At 41.5% G+C, this 15,972-nt stretch overlaps 2 protein-coding genes and 1 pseudogene across 5 annotated transcripts in view; 2 read left to right on the top strand and 1 right to left on the bottom strand.

The window, feature by feature from the left end:
• Sgtb (small glutamine rich tetratricopeptide repeat containing beta) overlaps positions 1–8,080 on the top strand; it is a 32,286-nt gene extending 24,206 nt beyond the window's left edge. Inside the window, exons 7-11 of the mRNA XM_028783810.1 lie at positions 354–492; positions 578–640; positions 3,047–3,084; positions 3,313–3,396; positions 7,088–8,080. Coding sequence (XP_028639643.1) covers positions 354–492; positions 578–640; positions 3,047–3,084; positions 3,313–3,396; positions 7,088–7,199 — 436 coding nt within the window. The 3' untranslated portion in view covers positions 7,200–8,080. The remainder of the gene's footprint in view (positions 1–353; positions 493–577; positions 641–3,046; positions 3,085–3,312; positions 3,397–7,087) is intronic.
• A 3,378-nt stretch (positions 8,081–11,458) lies between these two features.
• The window catches only part of Trappc13 (trafficking protein particle complex 13), a 30,329-nt gene continuing 25,815 nt past the window's right edge, over positions 11,459–15,972 (bottom strand). For 2 of the 4 annotated variants that reach the window (XM_028783121.1, XM_028783125.1), the window contains 3 exons: positions 14,951–15,051; positions 11,929–12,079; positions 11,459–11,723 (listed from right to left, as the gene is read on the bottom strand). In XM_028783121.1, the coding sequence (XP_028638954.1) occupies positions 11,616–11,723; positions 11,929–12,079; positions 14,951–15,051 (360 nt within the window). In that variant the 3' untranslated portion in view covers positions 11,459–11,615. The remainder of the gene's footprint in view (positions 11,724–11,928; positions 12,080–14,950; positions 15,052–15,972) is intronic. The other 2 variants (XM_028783124.1, XM_028783126.1) reach the window with 1 other exon arrangement.
• On the top strand, positions 15,108–15,544 carry LOC114634558 (annotated as a pseudogene).

The raw sequence follows: 15,972 nt of genomic DNA, 5'->3' as shown, positions 1-15,972 counted from the left end.
TTCCTGGTTTATCAGAGTTCTTGAAAAGGATGTCGGCAGCATGGCTTTACATGATCACAGGATTGCTAGCACAAATCTTGGTTGAGTTCGGCCTAGAGATTTGTAAAGCAAGCTACTTCATTTACATGTCATTTACATGTCAACTTTCAGTTTATGATCTGTGTGGACACGTGTGTAATGGAACAGAAAGGAGACAACTGAAGCTTATAGAATCTTGGAGTTGGGGAGAACTGATTGTGTGCTCTCTCTCAACTATAACATAATGAGGGTTAGAATTGAATGCTAAGGCGCTGAAGACTCTGATCACATGACCTTCTGCTGTTCTTTACCATAACTCTGCTCTGTTTCCAAAGGCTAGCCCTCACTGCCATGAATAAGTTTGAAGAGGCAGTTACAAGCTACCAGAAAGCACTGGATCTCGATCCTGAAAATGATTCCTATAAGTCAAATCTGAAAATAGCAGAACAGAAGTTAAGAGAGGTCTCCAGTCCTGTAAGTTATCTCTGTGCCACAGATCCTGTCACTCACAATTGATTGACATCACAGTGGCTGGAATGAAGCTCTAACTCTTTTACAGACAGGAACTGGGTTGAGCTTTGACATGGCTAGCTTGATAAATAACCCGGCGTTCATCACCATGGTGAGTGTACTTCTTTTTGATTTACTGTCTGCTGTCTGCTATATATTTGCAACCCTTCTCTGCCATTCTTTTTAGGGAGATGGAAGTTTTCACTAGTTGCTGGAGTTAACCCATAGCTCGTGAGTGCAAGTGAGTCTCCTGCCTCAGCCTCTCTCAAGGAACTGGGAGTGCAGGTTCCAGATTTTTTTTTTTTTTGAAGCAAATGCAGGGGTTTCTGGTGAGTGGCAGGTGTTCATGGTAGAGGCTAAGAAAGGGGTGCTTCAACTTGGAGGAAGCAAGGGTGTTTTTAGAAAGCCCATAGCCTTCCTAAACTGGAATATAAAAGTCAGTGTTTGTATGAATATGTATACTTTATAAGACAAAACTTGTGGTTTTTTTCATTAGATTGCCAGTTTGCAAATATGAAAGTTTAAAAATCATTGTCTCAGGCTAGTGAGACGCTCATCACGTAACAGTGCTTGCTACACAAACTTGGTGATCTGAGGTCACACATGGTGGAGAAAAAAAAACCAACTTCCACAAGTTGCCTTTTTACCTTTAAACGAGCACTGTAGCCCACATACAGAGTCTTTCTCTAAATAAATAAATAAATAAATAAATAAATAAATAAATAAATAAATGTAATTTAAAATCCCAAAGTTGTATAAAACTGGTCCTAGGAAGATATATGTATCAACTGCTATCTGAGGATTTTGACTATAGCCATTACCCAGACTTGCCCATCAATATTGCTGGCCTTGTTTTCTGTCTTAAGAGATTTTATGTTTTTAAAAACGGCTCTCATGTAGCCCAGGCTCACACTCATGTAGCCCAGGCTCACACTTGCCTTGGTTAGCCTCAAACTTGCTATGTAGTTGACGGTGACCTTGAATGTTTGCTCTTCAGGCCTCTTAAGTGGTGGGATTACAGGCATGCACTACTTCAGGCAGTTTATGCAGTGCCGGAGACTGAACCCAGGACCTCATGCATCCTAGGAAACTAAGCAACATCTCTACTCCTTCCCGCTGTTTTTCAAACCCAACAACAACAACAACAAAAACCTTACGGTTCTTTGAAAAACAAACATGATTCAGTCCAGTAGCTATTGGGCATAGGGTGTTACCTGGGTCTAAGCCTTTGAGTTACTGACTGCATACTTTGTATCTAAACATTCTGCTGCCTGGCATGGTGGTGCATGTCTGCAATCCCTGCCTGTGGAAGGCTGAGCCCAGCCTTGGCTACACAGGAATTTGAGGCCAGCCTTGGCTACAGGGCAAAACAAAAAACCAAACCAAACCAAAACACAAAGCACAAACATTCTACCATATGCTCTGCACCTGCAATCTAGGAATCAGTTCCTGGTCATCTTTGTTCAAGTAAATGTGTTTTACAATCACTAAATCCTTAGTTCAGCCAAAAGACACAGTCTTTTAACAATATGGTTGGCCTTCTTACCTATTCACTGGCAAATACATGCTCTTCTGTAAGTCTCTGATGTTTTAAAACATGGCTTGCTCATTTCTAGGACTTAGGTTATATTACTGTAACAGAATATGAAAATGGAATTTAGTTTCAGATTAAATTTAGTCTGTAAGCTGCTATATACCAAAATAAGGTGTGAGCACACCGTGTAGGAGCTGCAAAAGAGGAAGGTTACAAGCACATCTTTGACTCTTAAAAAGGGGCCAGTGTGGGCTAGTGAGTGGGCCTCGATGCAGAGCACTTGCATAGCATTCTTGACAACTAGGCTCGATTTCCCAGCACTGCTATAATAAATAAACATATAAACACGTAAACAAAGTGAGGGCTGAGACGACTGTTCCACGTTAGGACATTAGGACATAGGCATAGTGTTCAAGAAGCACTGGGTTCAACCCTCAGGACTGCCAAATCATGAAAACAGAAACTGATGAAAATTATAAAGAAGATACCAGAAGGACCGGTTGATCATGCTTTAACATGGAGTTTTGAGATCTACCAGCCTGCCATTGTTGCTCTGTGAAGGAAGTGGAGGGGGGGCTTCCTTCATCTCCAGCCTGCTAGAAAGGTCTGGGCTTGTCTCCATAGCAGAAACATGGGCTGGTCAGTCACAAACATCTCTTTGGCATTGTGTCTCTTAAGTTTTACATCTTTATAGTTTTAAAGTTTCTCTTTTCCCTCTTTTGACCCATTGATCTGATCAGTCGTGGCAATGCCCTCCAGTCATCAGTGTACTTATTTTAATTGTCTGCAGACTCATTCTCCCAGTTGATTAGTTTCTAGCACCGTGTCTTTTGTACTGTCCCGTCTCCTTTGTATAGCACACTAAAATCCCACCCGTGGTAGAATGTGCATCATTGGCTTCCATTCCTCCACCCTCACAACATCTCTGTAGCATCCCTGTGCATTCCTGTCATTTTAATGGGCAATACTATTTTTCAATTATAGGCTGCGAGTTTAATGCAGAACCCTCAAGTTCAGCAGCTGTAAGTATAAAGGGCTTTTATGCCTTCTCCCTTCTCATTGCTAGGCTCCTAATTAAAACATATTATTTCATAATTGATAAAAATGCATTGAATTCCAGTCACTTGGAACTGAAGGTCAACTTACATATTTGACCCAGTCCCTTTGAAGATATCAACATATTTCACTGGCTTTTCCTTCCCATGAGGAATATATGCTAACCTCCATGGTATGTCTCTTTATTGCCCTAGAATGTCAGGGATGATGACAAATGCCATCGGAGGACCTGCTGCTGGAGTTGGAGGCCTAACAGACCTGTCTAGCCTTATCCAAGCGTGAGTGTTTGCCCTGCTTTGTGTCCTATTGAACTTGTGAGACAAGGCGACCAAAGCAGCTTGGGGAGAGAAGGCTTGATTTCAGCTCACAGTTTATAATCTATCATGAAGGGAAGTCAGAGCAGGAACTCAAGGCAGGAACCTGGGGGCAGGAAGTAAAGCAGAGACCACAGAGGAGTGCTGCTTGCTGGCTTGTTCTCTGTGGTTCTCCCAGCTTGCTTTCTTGTACAACTGAGAACTCCAACCAAGGGTGGTACTCCTTCCAGTGTGCTGGAGCCTCACACATTTATCGTTAATCAGAAAAATATTCCACACTTATCTGCAGGCCAATCTGATGGAGGTAACTCCTCAGTTGATATTCTCTTTCTTGATATGCTTAGGATTGTGTCAAACTGACAGAAAGCTAGCCAGCACAAAGTTACTTAACAGAAACAACAAACATGCATTTGATACCTTATAGTTTGTTTCTAAGGGGGCATGGCTTTGCCTAATCAAACATACGACATTTCTAAGAAGTTGGTAAATTGGAGTCGCACTTTAAAGTGAAGGGTAGGGATGCAGAAGACCTGGACTGTGGTTAGCTCTACATGCTTTTGTTTTGGGGAAAATCGTGCATGCTCACAGACTTATTTTTTCTTTCTATATAATTTTCATATTCCAGCAGATCTTTAACAGGAGTCATTAGCAGTTAAAGTAGGCAGAACCCTGGTGAGGTGGTGCGGACCTTTAATTCTAGCACTTGAGAAGCAGAGGCAGGTGGATCTTCTGTGAGTTCCAGACCAGTCAGGCCTACATAATGATACCCCATTGCAACAAGCCAGTGAGCATACAAATAAAAGAAAAACAAGAAAGTAGGTAGTTTCCATCCATAACTGGTAGCTGGAGTTGCTGAGGAACACGTCTTAACTTCCTGAGGGTTCTGGACATCCACTGAAGAGCTTAGTCTTTTGAGGTCCACCTAAATTTTTGTTGTTTTTAGTATGGATTTAGGGTCATATGGGATGTCAGGACTGTCAGTCACCTACACTTACAGAGGGTCCCTGAGGATTGATACCCTGCTGTACACTTACAGATCCCTGTGGATGGATGCCCTGCTGTATACTTACAGAGGGTCCCTGAGTATGGATGCCCTGCTCATTGATTCACACTCACCCATGATCTCATATTTAAAGCAATTAATCCTTCAATTTCATCAATGAGTTTATTTTTTTTTAATTTTGTAAGCTTAAATGACTACTACTCTGGGATTTACTCATGGTAGTCATATGTCTACTGAAAATACGTATTAATTAGGTGCAGATCCATATTTTAAAATCAGTTTTTTGAAACAAAGTCTTTCTGTGTAGCCCATATTGACTTCCCATTTAAGGTGATCTTCCTGAGTGTTCTGGGATTACAAACATGGGCCCCATACTTGGCTTAAAATCACCTTTGCTTTATTGGTAGTTTCCTCACTGGGTTTAATCCCTAGTTCCACAAAAGTAAGGAAGTAAAATGAGTTTTAAGGTCATGTTACATGTTACATTATTAATGTTTGGAACACTGAGGAAACACAGTCAAGCTTCTGGGACACTTGGAAACTGACTCCATTCTCTTAAGCACATTACTATCCATCAGAGTTGTCCAAGACATTGCATCTTGAATATGTGTCTGATATTGCCCCTGCCAAGTTTATAATTTGTTCTCAAAACCAATCACCACTTACAGTGTTGAATTTTTAGAGCCATCCTTAAGTGGCATGATCATCATGCTTAATACATGTGATTGAGGTCACAAATGAAGGACTTATTTTATTATAATTTCAAGGACCATCTTATTATAGTTTAAAGAAAAAAAAAAAACCAGGACAGGTAAGCTATAAATCTCAGCCATTGCTCAGAGGAGAAGTATGGAAAAGAGAAGGAAAAATAAGAATAAACATGCAAACAAAAAAGACCAGCCCCCTACCCCCCCCTCAAAAAAAAACCCAACCCATTGTTGTTTGAGTTAAGCCAGCATGGAGGTCAGCCACATGGCAGTAACTCCACAGGAAAATGGTGGGGAGTCTGGCTTCAGCGAAAGACTAGGGAGTCCAGAGTAACAGAAAAATTCTGCATAGTTTCTGAACAGCATTCAAATGAAAGAGACAGAAACAAAAGTTTCATCAGGACTCAGAAAAGTGAATAGACCCAAGGAACCTCAATGGTGGCTTCTACAACTGTCTAAACTCTTTATTTTCTGAGGCAGGGTCTTATAAGACCACATTGATCTTGATTTTACTACATAGCTGAGGGTGGCCTTGAACTCTTGTTCTTGCCTCTTCTTCCTTAGTGCTGGAGGTTGTGAGCTTAGCCTTTACTAGCTGAGCCATCTCTCCAGCCCCAGTGCTGGAATTGTAGATCCGCACTGCCGTCCTGTTTCAAAATTGTGTATGACTGCAATTAATGAGGTGTTGACTGGAGTTAGAGCCGTAGGGATGCTAGGAAAGTGTTCTGTTGGGCTAGAGAGATGGCTCAGAGATTAAGAGCACTAGCCATATAATATTGAGAATAATAATCTTAACACTCACGTAAGAATCTGGGCATCCCATACACACCTGTAGCCTTAGCTCCAAAGGGGTGGAGACAGGGGTATTGCTGGGACTTGCTGGCTTCCAGCCTATTTAAGAAAATGCAAGTTCAGGTTTGGGGAAAGATAGGGAATGACAGAGGAGGACACCTGACATCCCTTCTGGGTAGGTTTGTGCATTTGCACAGCCATGCATATAAACACACACACACACACACACACACACACACACACACACACACGCAAACACACACAAACTTAAAATCCTCACTTTTTTGAGGCCAGCCTGGTCTACAGAGTGAGGTCCAGGACAGTCATGGCTACACAGAGAAACCCTGTCTTGAAACAAACCAAAAGAAAAAAAAAATCACTTTTCACTGACCTCTCTAAGGATCCCAGCCAGGGGGATGTTATGTTCTATCCTGAGAAAGTAGGAAGACTGGTGCACTGTATGTTTCAGGTACACTGTAAGAGCGTGCTTTAGAGTTCTTTGATTAAATAGTGGACATATACACTGCGTCCAATTCAGGCACTTATCTCATCTTCAGTGTTTTGTTTTCCTTCTCATTCTAAACAAGAGGCTAATAAGCAAAGGATGTTTTGTTGCTCAGGAAAGAACTGTCCTGGGCTGGAGAGATGGTTCAGTTGGTAGACCTTGCCTTGCTACCAGGGAGACATGAGTTCTATCCCCTGATGAAATTGAAAACAAAGAACAAAAAACCTGGCAGTGATGACACATGTTGTAATTCCAGTGCTGGGGAACTAGGGACAGAGGGTTCCCAGGGCCTGTAGGCCTGTGAGCCAGCCTAGCCTACAACAGAGATTTCTGGCCAGTAAATAAACCCTATCTTAAGACAAAGATGAACTGCACCCAAGGAACAATACTAGCAGTTGTCCTTTGACCTCCACTGTGGACTTGCCCTCATGTGCACCAGTAAACACAGGAAATGCACACAGCCGGCCACACACCATACGCACACCCCATGTGAACTCTCTGCCCTGTAATAGCGCTTTGTGGAACAGTGGTAATAACTTGTGCTCATAGGAAAAATTCCCTTTGAAAGTCCTACAGCATCTCCAGTTCAGTTTGGAATAGTATTCTCTGACTGGGAAGTCCCCAGTTTATTCTGCTTTTGTCCTGCAGGGGGCAGCAGTTTGCACAGCAGATACAGCAACAGAATCCTGAACTCATAGAGCAGCTGAGAAATCACATCCGGAGCAGGTCCTTCAGCAGCAGCACGGAAGAACACTCCTGACTTGACCAGGACCCTCGCCCCCAGTACAAACATTCTGACATGTACACTTGTAGATAATAGCCAAAAACAAAGTAACAAGAACCACCCTATACAATGTCTGAAAATAACGGAGAAAGTCTCTTGTGTAAACCTGAGAAAATACATCTGTTTAGATAATAGTTTATCACAAGCAGACTTGAACATAATCCAGACTCCTTTGGAAAGCAATGATCAGTCGCCTTGTTAAGGACGAATACAGCCTTGGGACAGGGTCCATCCATTTTAAAACTTTTATCATCATATTTGTATATTAAACTTAGTACAGAGTATATTTATTGAATAGGAGGGCTATTTATTGGAAAGTTCTTTAGCTGCAGGTTTCCCTAGGCAGTGGTTTTAAGAGGGGCAATGGTAGTTTAGAAATGTGCTTGGCAGCACGTCAGAAGAGAAGCGTTGGTGTGTGCTACCATCAGTGACGCGTGTGTGTCAAAAGTGACGCAGACTTTGAAGATACTGTGAATGTACAGAAAGCAAAGGTAGTATGCTCAGGTTTTCTGCATAGGTTTTTAATGAATCTTGTCTGTAGCTTTGTGTTGATAGCATTCGCATGGCCAGTTAAGTACATAATGAAACATACTTAGAAATCCTTAATGATGCTGGTCAGGTCAGTGACACAACTGCCCATTTAATGACCACAGCTTAACTGTCACAGTTTCATTGCTGGTAAACTTACCTAGGGCAGTATCTAGTTACATTTAAATAAGCCACTGACATGTCCCCAGATTATGGGTTTCCTAAGTGGAATTTAATTATGTGCCCATCAACGACGACGACGATGATTATTTTTACCATTATTTGATGGCTAACAGAAGCATCTATCTCTAACAGTGCTCACTTATGTGCTCCTGTGGTGGTGTGGCTTGCATGTCAGTCTCACGCTTACCTTCAATTTGTGGCAATTTAAACATAACAGGAGACTTCTAATATCTTATTTTAAATTGGATGCCATACTATGTGTCTGGAATGTGGTTAGTAGGAAAAAAATGACACAAGGAGATTAATGGCAGGGCTCTCTGTGCACTGACAGATGGGAAAGCTCTTTCCAAACAGAATTGGCTTATTAACCAAAAACTTGGTTGAGTGGGGCTGGTGTGTAATTACAAGTGCTAAGGGAAAGGTGAAAAAGGATGCAATTTAAAATTGAGGGGGGTAGTGGGGCCTTCCCACACTGTTCTCAAAGTGTGCATTTAGTATCTTGAGGTTTCAAAACTTTTTCTCATTTTTTGCCTTTTCTGAGACATTGGTTCTGTAATTTCACTATAAACATCAAGTGAGGGGAATTAATTCCAAATTCAGGTTTAGGGTCCTATCATCATGGTTGGCCTAAATCACCATTTTAAACAGTACACTGTGCAGTTAGGACTCAACTTTAAAATAACAGAAGGTCAGAGATCTCTCCTCAAATAGCCAGCTAGCACCTGGGTTCTGGTCGAGAACAGGGCTTAACTAGGAGGGCCTCTGACGGCGAACTCTGTTGTGTAAGCTGTTCTGCTCAGCATCTAGTGTTCTTTACAGAGAGAAGCACTCATTGATTGCATAAAAGTTATAAAGTGATCAAAGAAAATGAAAAATTGTCATTTAAGTAAAAACCAGTCATCCAATGTTGAATATGTTAATAATCCTAGAACATGCTTTTAGTTCAATAAAATTGGTGAATCCTTGGTGTATCAATTAGGAAACAGAAAATACAAATTAACAGTATGAGACAGACGTGCCAGAGAGCCGTCAAGAATGAGACCAGGGTTTCTATCCCATCACTGCATTAGAAAGGAAACAAGTAGGAACAAAGAGGAGATGCACCATGGAACAGATCCTGGAGCTGTTAAAGGACAACCAGAGGGACTGGGAACAGAGCAATCGATAGTGCTTGTCTAGCATGTGTGAAACCCTGGGTTACCCCTTCCCATGAAGCTCTGGGTTACCCCTTCCCATGAAGCCCTGGGTTACCTCTTCCCTAGTACTGCATGCAACTGGAATGGCAGTGTGCACCTGGAGTCCCAGCATGTGAGATGTAGAGTCAGAACCAGGAATTCAGCATCACTCTTGGCTACACAATAAGTATGATGCTAGCCTGGGCTACATGAACCCTGTCTCAAAACCAAAACCAAAAGACACCCCAGTAGAAAACAACCCAAATAACAACAAAATGGACATGGGGAAAACCCCTTGACTTGCTCTAGATTTTTGTCTTTAATGACTTTGGGAAACAAATCTTTGTGAAGATAAGCTGATAGGCCTGTCTCTGTTAAAAATTTCAGTACCTTCCAGGAAAGAAAAAAAAAGAAAGAAAAAGAAGAAAAGATAGGCTCAGTTGATTTCAGTGGTCTGAGGAGAATGATATCCCTTCTCTATAACTCTTTTGGAAAACTGACAAGGAAGAAACAGTCCCCAACTCATGTGAGCAGTAATACTCTGGTGAGAATGAACAACTTTGGAACACTGTCTTCATGTGCTAATGCCCCTCGCTGAAGGCAGTTCTTATGTGAAATACAGAACAGGTGGTCTTCCACTTCATGTTTCTAGTTTTCTCTGGGTAGGAATAGACAGCCAGATGTTGCCTCCCAGTTCCAGGGATTTTCTTTCTATTCAGGACACCCTTTACTCTTCAGGTCTGTCCATCACATTGCAAGCTATTTTAAGGATTTTTTGTGCTAGGTGTCTTAAAAGTTTAAGACTCTTCATGGTATTCTTCCCTTTGTCTAGGATACACACTTGCTAAGAGAAACAGGGCATTGAATACTTCCATATGTTCTAATTAGGAATGCCTGACTTCCATGAACCCATTTCATGGAGTAGCTGAAGCTGTTACCGTGCTATGCAAAACCCAACATGTCCTTTTTTATGGAAACAGAATTTTCATTTACTGTATCAAATCATCAATCTAGTTTTTATAATAGTTGACTCAGATTCTTTATAAGATGGCATTATCTATCCCTTATTTAAAGTATGAATAGTACATAGCTATGTTGTTTATACGCAGAAGAGACTTTGTAACTGAAAGTATATAGCAGAATAAATTTTACATTCTGACTGAATGAAACAGTGCTTCAGTCACGAGAGGATGCTGATGAAGACCAACTTGACCAGTCTGTCATCCCAAACGAACGGACCTCAGTTCTCACTGCTTGTATCTTGTTTTGCACAGACATTCATCGATCATGACTAATGTAAGAGACAAGTCTTCTGAATATTCATTTTGGACCAAACAATTTGTCATGGCAATAAATAATTATGCATTTAAGAAAACAGGTTTTGTGTTTGACTTAATGTAGTCCTCCATTGTAAAGAGTGATTGATATTTTTAATATATAGTGGGGACTTTCAACTCGCCAAAATAGGATGAAGTTTATTTAACAGGTTCTTTGTTTCCCTGACAAATAGGGAAACATTTTGTTACATATCTATTGCAAAGCTGTTGTAAGCCTTAGTTTTATTGCTGATTTGTTCCTGACATGAATGGTTGTGATTACATGGACAATAAATCTTTCATATTAGTACATGATAGAGTTACAAATCAGATATGAGGTTGGAATCATTTAAATATATATTATGAAAATTAGCTCTTCATTCTTCAGTGGGGAAAACCCCCTAGAAGTCTTTAGGTTAATGCTAAATAATTACTAATATTGTAAAACACTGAGTCAATCAATCCTGGCCTGCTCTTGAGTGTCTGTTAATGTGTGTTGGTATGTGTACACTAAGACAGAGATGCACCCATACAATGATCTTGATAACAACTAAAACCGTTTATCCTGTGTGAGTTAGGAAATAATCAGGTTGCAGGAAGAAGACCTGAATTGTTTCAAATAGGCTTCTCTTCTATTGATTGACTAAGCACCTAGGAAAGAGACTGTAGTTGACTATGATTAACTAAATTTCTATGTGAAGTATTATGAAAATCTGATAATCCTAAAACAAATGGTATCTTCCAGACAGAGTTAGTATGTAGCCTAGGGGCCCTAGCAAGCAGGTGCCATCATCCCTGTTAGTCTACTCAGATGGCAGAATTCATCTATCCACAGAGCTGAAGACATCTGATACCCAGCCCTTTACAAAAAGGTTTGCTGACTGCTTTTTATATACTTGTTAGACAAAAAGCCTGAAAGATGAGCTTGTTGAAAACAAACAAACAAAAAGACAGTTATCTTAAAGGACACAAAATATGTATAGAAAATACAGAAATGTTTTGTTCCTTTAGAATATAATTCACAAGCTAAAGCTAGTGTTTTTACAATAAACATTTAATATTTAACTGTTTTACAGGAAACAAATTTAAATAATATATACTTATTTTTTCTACTGATCGTTGCACAAAGCTGACAGAATACGGAGAGCATTTCTGTGATTAAACAAGAAGTTTGACATTAGGAACTTTCTTTAGGCTTCCACTTCCACGGCAGCAGAGACCACGCAGACTTGCGCGATGTCATCATACTCATATGTTCTCTTTAAAAATGTGTCAGTGAGTCTTAAGCCAGAGACGCTCTACAGAGAGAGAGAGAGAGAGAGAGAGAGAGAGAGAGAGAGAGAGAGAGAGAGAGAGAGAGAATGAGAATATGAGATGCACCTCCATGTTAATTGATAATTACCATTGATAATTACCACGCCCATTGATAATTACCATGGAAAATACAGCTATCAGAAATGATGACCTAGCCCAACCCGTTGAAGTGACTGAAGGAGGATATACCTGGAGACCCTGTACTGAAGACAGGAGCGTCAGGGCCAGGCAGAGCGAGGAGCTGGGGTGCAGCTTCCCCAGCTGTCTTCCGGAAATCCCACACCAGTGGATGGAGTTGGTGTTGCACATCTCCAGCACGAGGTCCATCGTCCTCTCACTGCTGAAGCAATTAGAAACCAGGATAAATCTGTTTATTTCCTAAGCAGATACCATCACATTCCTTCTGGTTTTTCAGTAAGTTTACTTTCTGGCTGTCTAGGAGAATAAGAACCAGAAAAAGAATTGAAAAAAATGAGCATGTCATTATTCAGCATAAGATAGAATGAAGGAGTGAGGGACTACCTGGGAGTTGAAAGTAGATGGATCAGAAGTTCAAGGGCAGCCTCAGCTATATAGCCAGTGTGAGGCCAGCCTGGGCTATAAAGAGGCACTGTCTCAGAAAGCAAAACAAACCAAATGACACAATAAGGAAAAGGAAGGGATGGCATCTTCCAGGAATACAGTAGCTGCACACCTACCGGCTGCTGAGGTGGTTTTCCAGTTCTGTTAGTGAACATGGTCTCCCTGTTGCTGTAGTTGCTGGCCTTGCCTTTTCTCTAGACTCAGACATTTGAATTTCATCTTACTGCTATGTCTCTTTCTCATTCTACTGAGAATTCCACAGGAAGAAGGACAACCAACAACTGCTTAGTCCTTTTCATGAATAAAATCTGTTCTTTTAGCATGTGGCTAACTTAGGAAATGACTGACAGGGATCATAAGTAAAAGCCATTCATGCTTGCTTGCAGAGTTCCGTGACAGGACTTGATGAGCATCACTCAATCAGCTTACACGTTAATTTTTAAAGTCTTTATGCCACTGAGCTGAGGGCTCAGAACAGATGTCTAGTCTCTCCGTTTCTTTCAGTCCCTCAGCTTTTGTATGCCTCAGGATTTGGCTCCTATTTCAATATTCACTTAGCATTTAAACTTACATATTGAAATTATATTTGCTTTTATGTTTCTATGTCTACCCTAGAAGATAACAATTGGAAATGCTCTTTGTGTTAGAGACCATTTTAGATGCACAACATGATTTTCTCAGGAAATTCTATAAAACCTATCATGTATTTCTTTACACGACCATTTGTTTGGATTCCGTGCTGTGTGCAGGCGTGGATACACGCTGCTGTGCACATGGAGGGCTGTGCACAGGCGTGGATATGCTCTGCTGTGCACATGGAGGGCAGTGGACAACTAGCAAGAGCTGGTCTTCTACCACTCTTCAGTCACTCTACCAGATGGGCTCTGGGACTCGAACTCAGGTCTTCACGCTTAGCAGCAAGTGCCTCAAGCCACTGAGCCAGCTCACCCCTAAGGCTGAGTCTCCTGTACTCTGGACTGCCCTCAGACTCTCTTGGTAGATGAAGATGGCCTTCAACTTTTGGTCTTCTACCTCTGTTTCTCTAGTGCTGGTATTGCAAGTTCTGGCTAGAGACCAGAATCAGGCCACTGCACTACATAGGAAGGCATTCCACCAACTGGGCCACACCCCCACTCTTCCTTCCTGGCTGCTGTAATGTTTTCTATTGCATGTTATATGTCTGTATGCATGTGTGTGTATACTGGGTCAGATTTTTATATACGAGGAAATTGAAACTCTAAAGTAAGTTAGAAAACCTAGTTGAATCATTACATTAAAATGAACATCAAAAATTAATTTGACAAAAACTACAGTACTTTGTTAGTCAATAAGCTTATTTGACACAGTCAAAAACCCTCTAAACAAAAAATCCTCTGGACATACCCTGTATTTGCATATATTTGCCCCTGGATATACCCTGTACTTGCATATATTTGCCCCTGAACATACCCTGTATTTGCATATATTTGCCCCTGGATATACCCTGTATTTGCATATATTTGCCCCTGGACATACCCTGAATTTGCATACATTTGCCTGGATGCTCACAGAGATCTTATGATTCACAAGCAGTGTGTGAGGTCTGTCTCTTCTGAGTAATCCCCAGGCAGGTCAGAGGGATGATGAGGAGCAGCACTACAAGGATGCTACCACAAAACCAAACTCAAGCTTTCTATGAAAAAGTCTGAGGGCCTGGGACTGCAGCTCAGATGGTAGCGTTTCCCTAGCATCCCCAAGGCCCTGGGTTTGACCCCATCACTTCATGTGCAGCATGGTGGTGCGGACCTGTGCTCCTACCTAGCACCTGGGAAGTAGAGGTAGGAAGTTAAGGTCCTCCTCAGCTTTAGAGAAAGCCCTATAAACAACTGTAGCAGCGTGTGTAGCTTATGTGTGTAGCTTCATAGAGAAGCAGGCATTTCTGTGAGTTTGAAGGGTATTTCCTATTTCCTTAAAACTGAAAATGAGATTGAAGTGATTACGCAGGTATTCTGAAAGAGCTGCGGCTCATCACTGTAATACCCAAACTAACAGTATGCTGCAAATAATACGAGAACTAGCAACACGACTTGGCTGGGATATAATTCGAGGCTTTATACCCTTTAAGTTATATATCCTTTGCTTCTTCTGTTGACTTCCAAAACTGCTTAACAGCTGTGTGTGGAGGTAGATGCCTTTAATCCCATCACTCCAGAGACAGAGTCTATTGGATCTCTATAAATTTGACATCAGCCTGGTCTATACAGTAGTTCCAGGCAAGCCAGGCTACACAGGGAGACCTTGTCTCAAAAACAAAACAAAAAACTTTAGCCTGCATTACCATCACTCAGAAGGTTAAGAAGATGGCAAGGGCAAGGCCAGCCTGGGCTACATAACAAAACCGTCTCAGAGACCACTACCAAAGAAAATGGCAAAAGACCAAAAAATCAGAATCAATTTCTAATCTATAAGTACCTCTTGTTTTAAGTTTACACCCATGTTTTTTCTTGTTAATATTAAAGATATGTTCCAGTATCAGAGAAATGTATCTGACTGTTCTTAATCTGTCATCCCATAAGAACCTGCTGGCTCATTCTTAGTTCTATGAAATGTGAAGGAAGTATGAACGCCCATCCACACGCACTGGCATTACCTGCAGTTTGTGATTTTACAGGTAATATGGAAAGGTTCTTCTAGGTTTACGGTATCTGGGATGGCCTCTAAAGACAGCCTAACATCTCCGTAACCTGGAGCCTGTGGAAAAAAGAGTAACAGTAAAAATACATAATTAAAAAACCCTTCAACTTCCTTTCCAACTTGGGCCCGGCAGAATGGCTCCTGCAAAGAAGGGTGGCGAGAAGAAGGGCCGTTCTGCCATCAACGAGGTGGTGACCCGAGAATACACCATCAACATTCACAAGCGCATCCATGGAGTGGGCTTCAAGAAGCATGCTCCTTGGGCACTCAAAGAAATAAGAAAGTTTGCCATGAAGGAAATGGGGACTCCAGATGTGCGCATTGACACCAGGTTCAATAAAGCCGTCTGGGCCAAGGGAATAAGGAATGTTCCATATCGCATCCGAGTATGTTTGTCCAGAAAACGTAAAGAAGATGAGGATTCACCAAACAAGCTCTACACGTTGGTAACTTACGTGCCTGTTACCACATTCAAAAATCTACAGACGGTCAATGTGGATGAGAACTAACCTGCTGAATGTCAGATAAAGTTGCAGTACTGCCAAAAAAACCCAAAAACCAAAAAACAAACAAACAAACAAACAAAAAACCATTTCAATGCTAAGGAAGGTCTCTGCACCTTTCTCAACAGACACAGCTGGCGTTCTGAGGATACACTGCTGCCCTGGCCTGGTCTCTCATGCTAACCCCTTCCGCTGTGACCTCAGCTAGAAGGACCCTGCAGGCCTGGACTATTTTTGACACAACTACTCCAGACTCAGTAGGATGAAGAGGAATCTTGCCTCTAGACAAGAAATGAGTTAGGATTTAGGGGTTCTGACCTCAAAGGGTTGTCTAGTTCCAGACCAGCCAGGGCTGCACACTGATAGCCAGTTTTAAAACAAAAGTAACAGAAGTGTGGACTGAGTTGGTAAGTGCTGTAATTCTACAAAGTTCGGGACATCTCCCAGAATACCTCAATGTAATGAGCATCAAATG

Source organism: Grammomys surdaster, unplaced genomic scaffold (assembly GCF_004785775.1).
Source record: "Grammomys surdaster isolate TR1022 unplaced genomic scaffold, NIH_TR_1.0 99, whole genome shotgun sequence".
NCBI classification, from domain to species: Eukaryota; Metazoa; Chordata; class Mammalia; order Rodentia; family Muridae; genus Grammomys; species Grammomys surdaster.
This window is presented reverse-complemented; position numbering and strand designations above follow the sequence as displayed.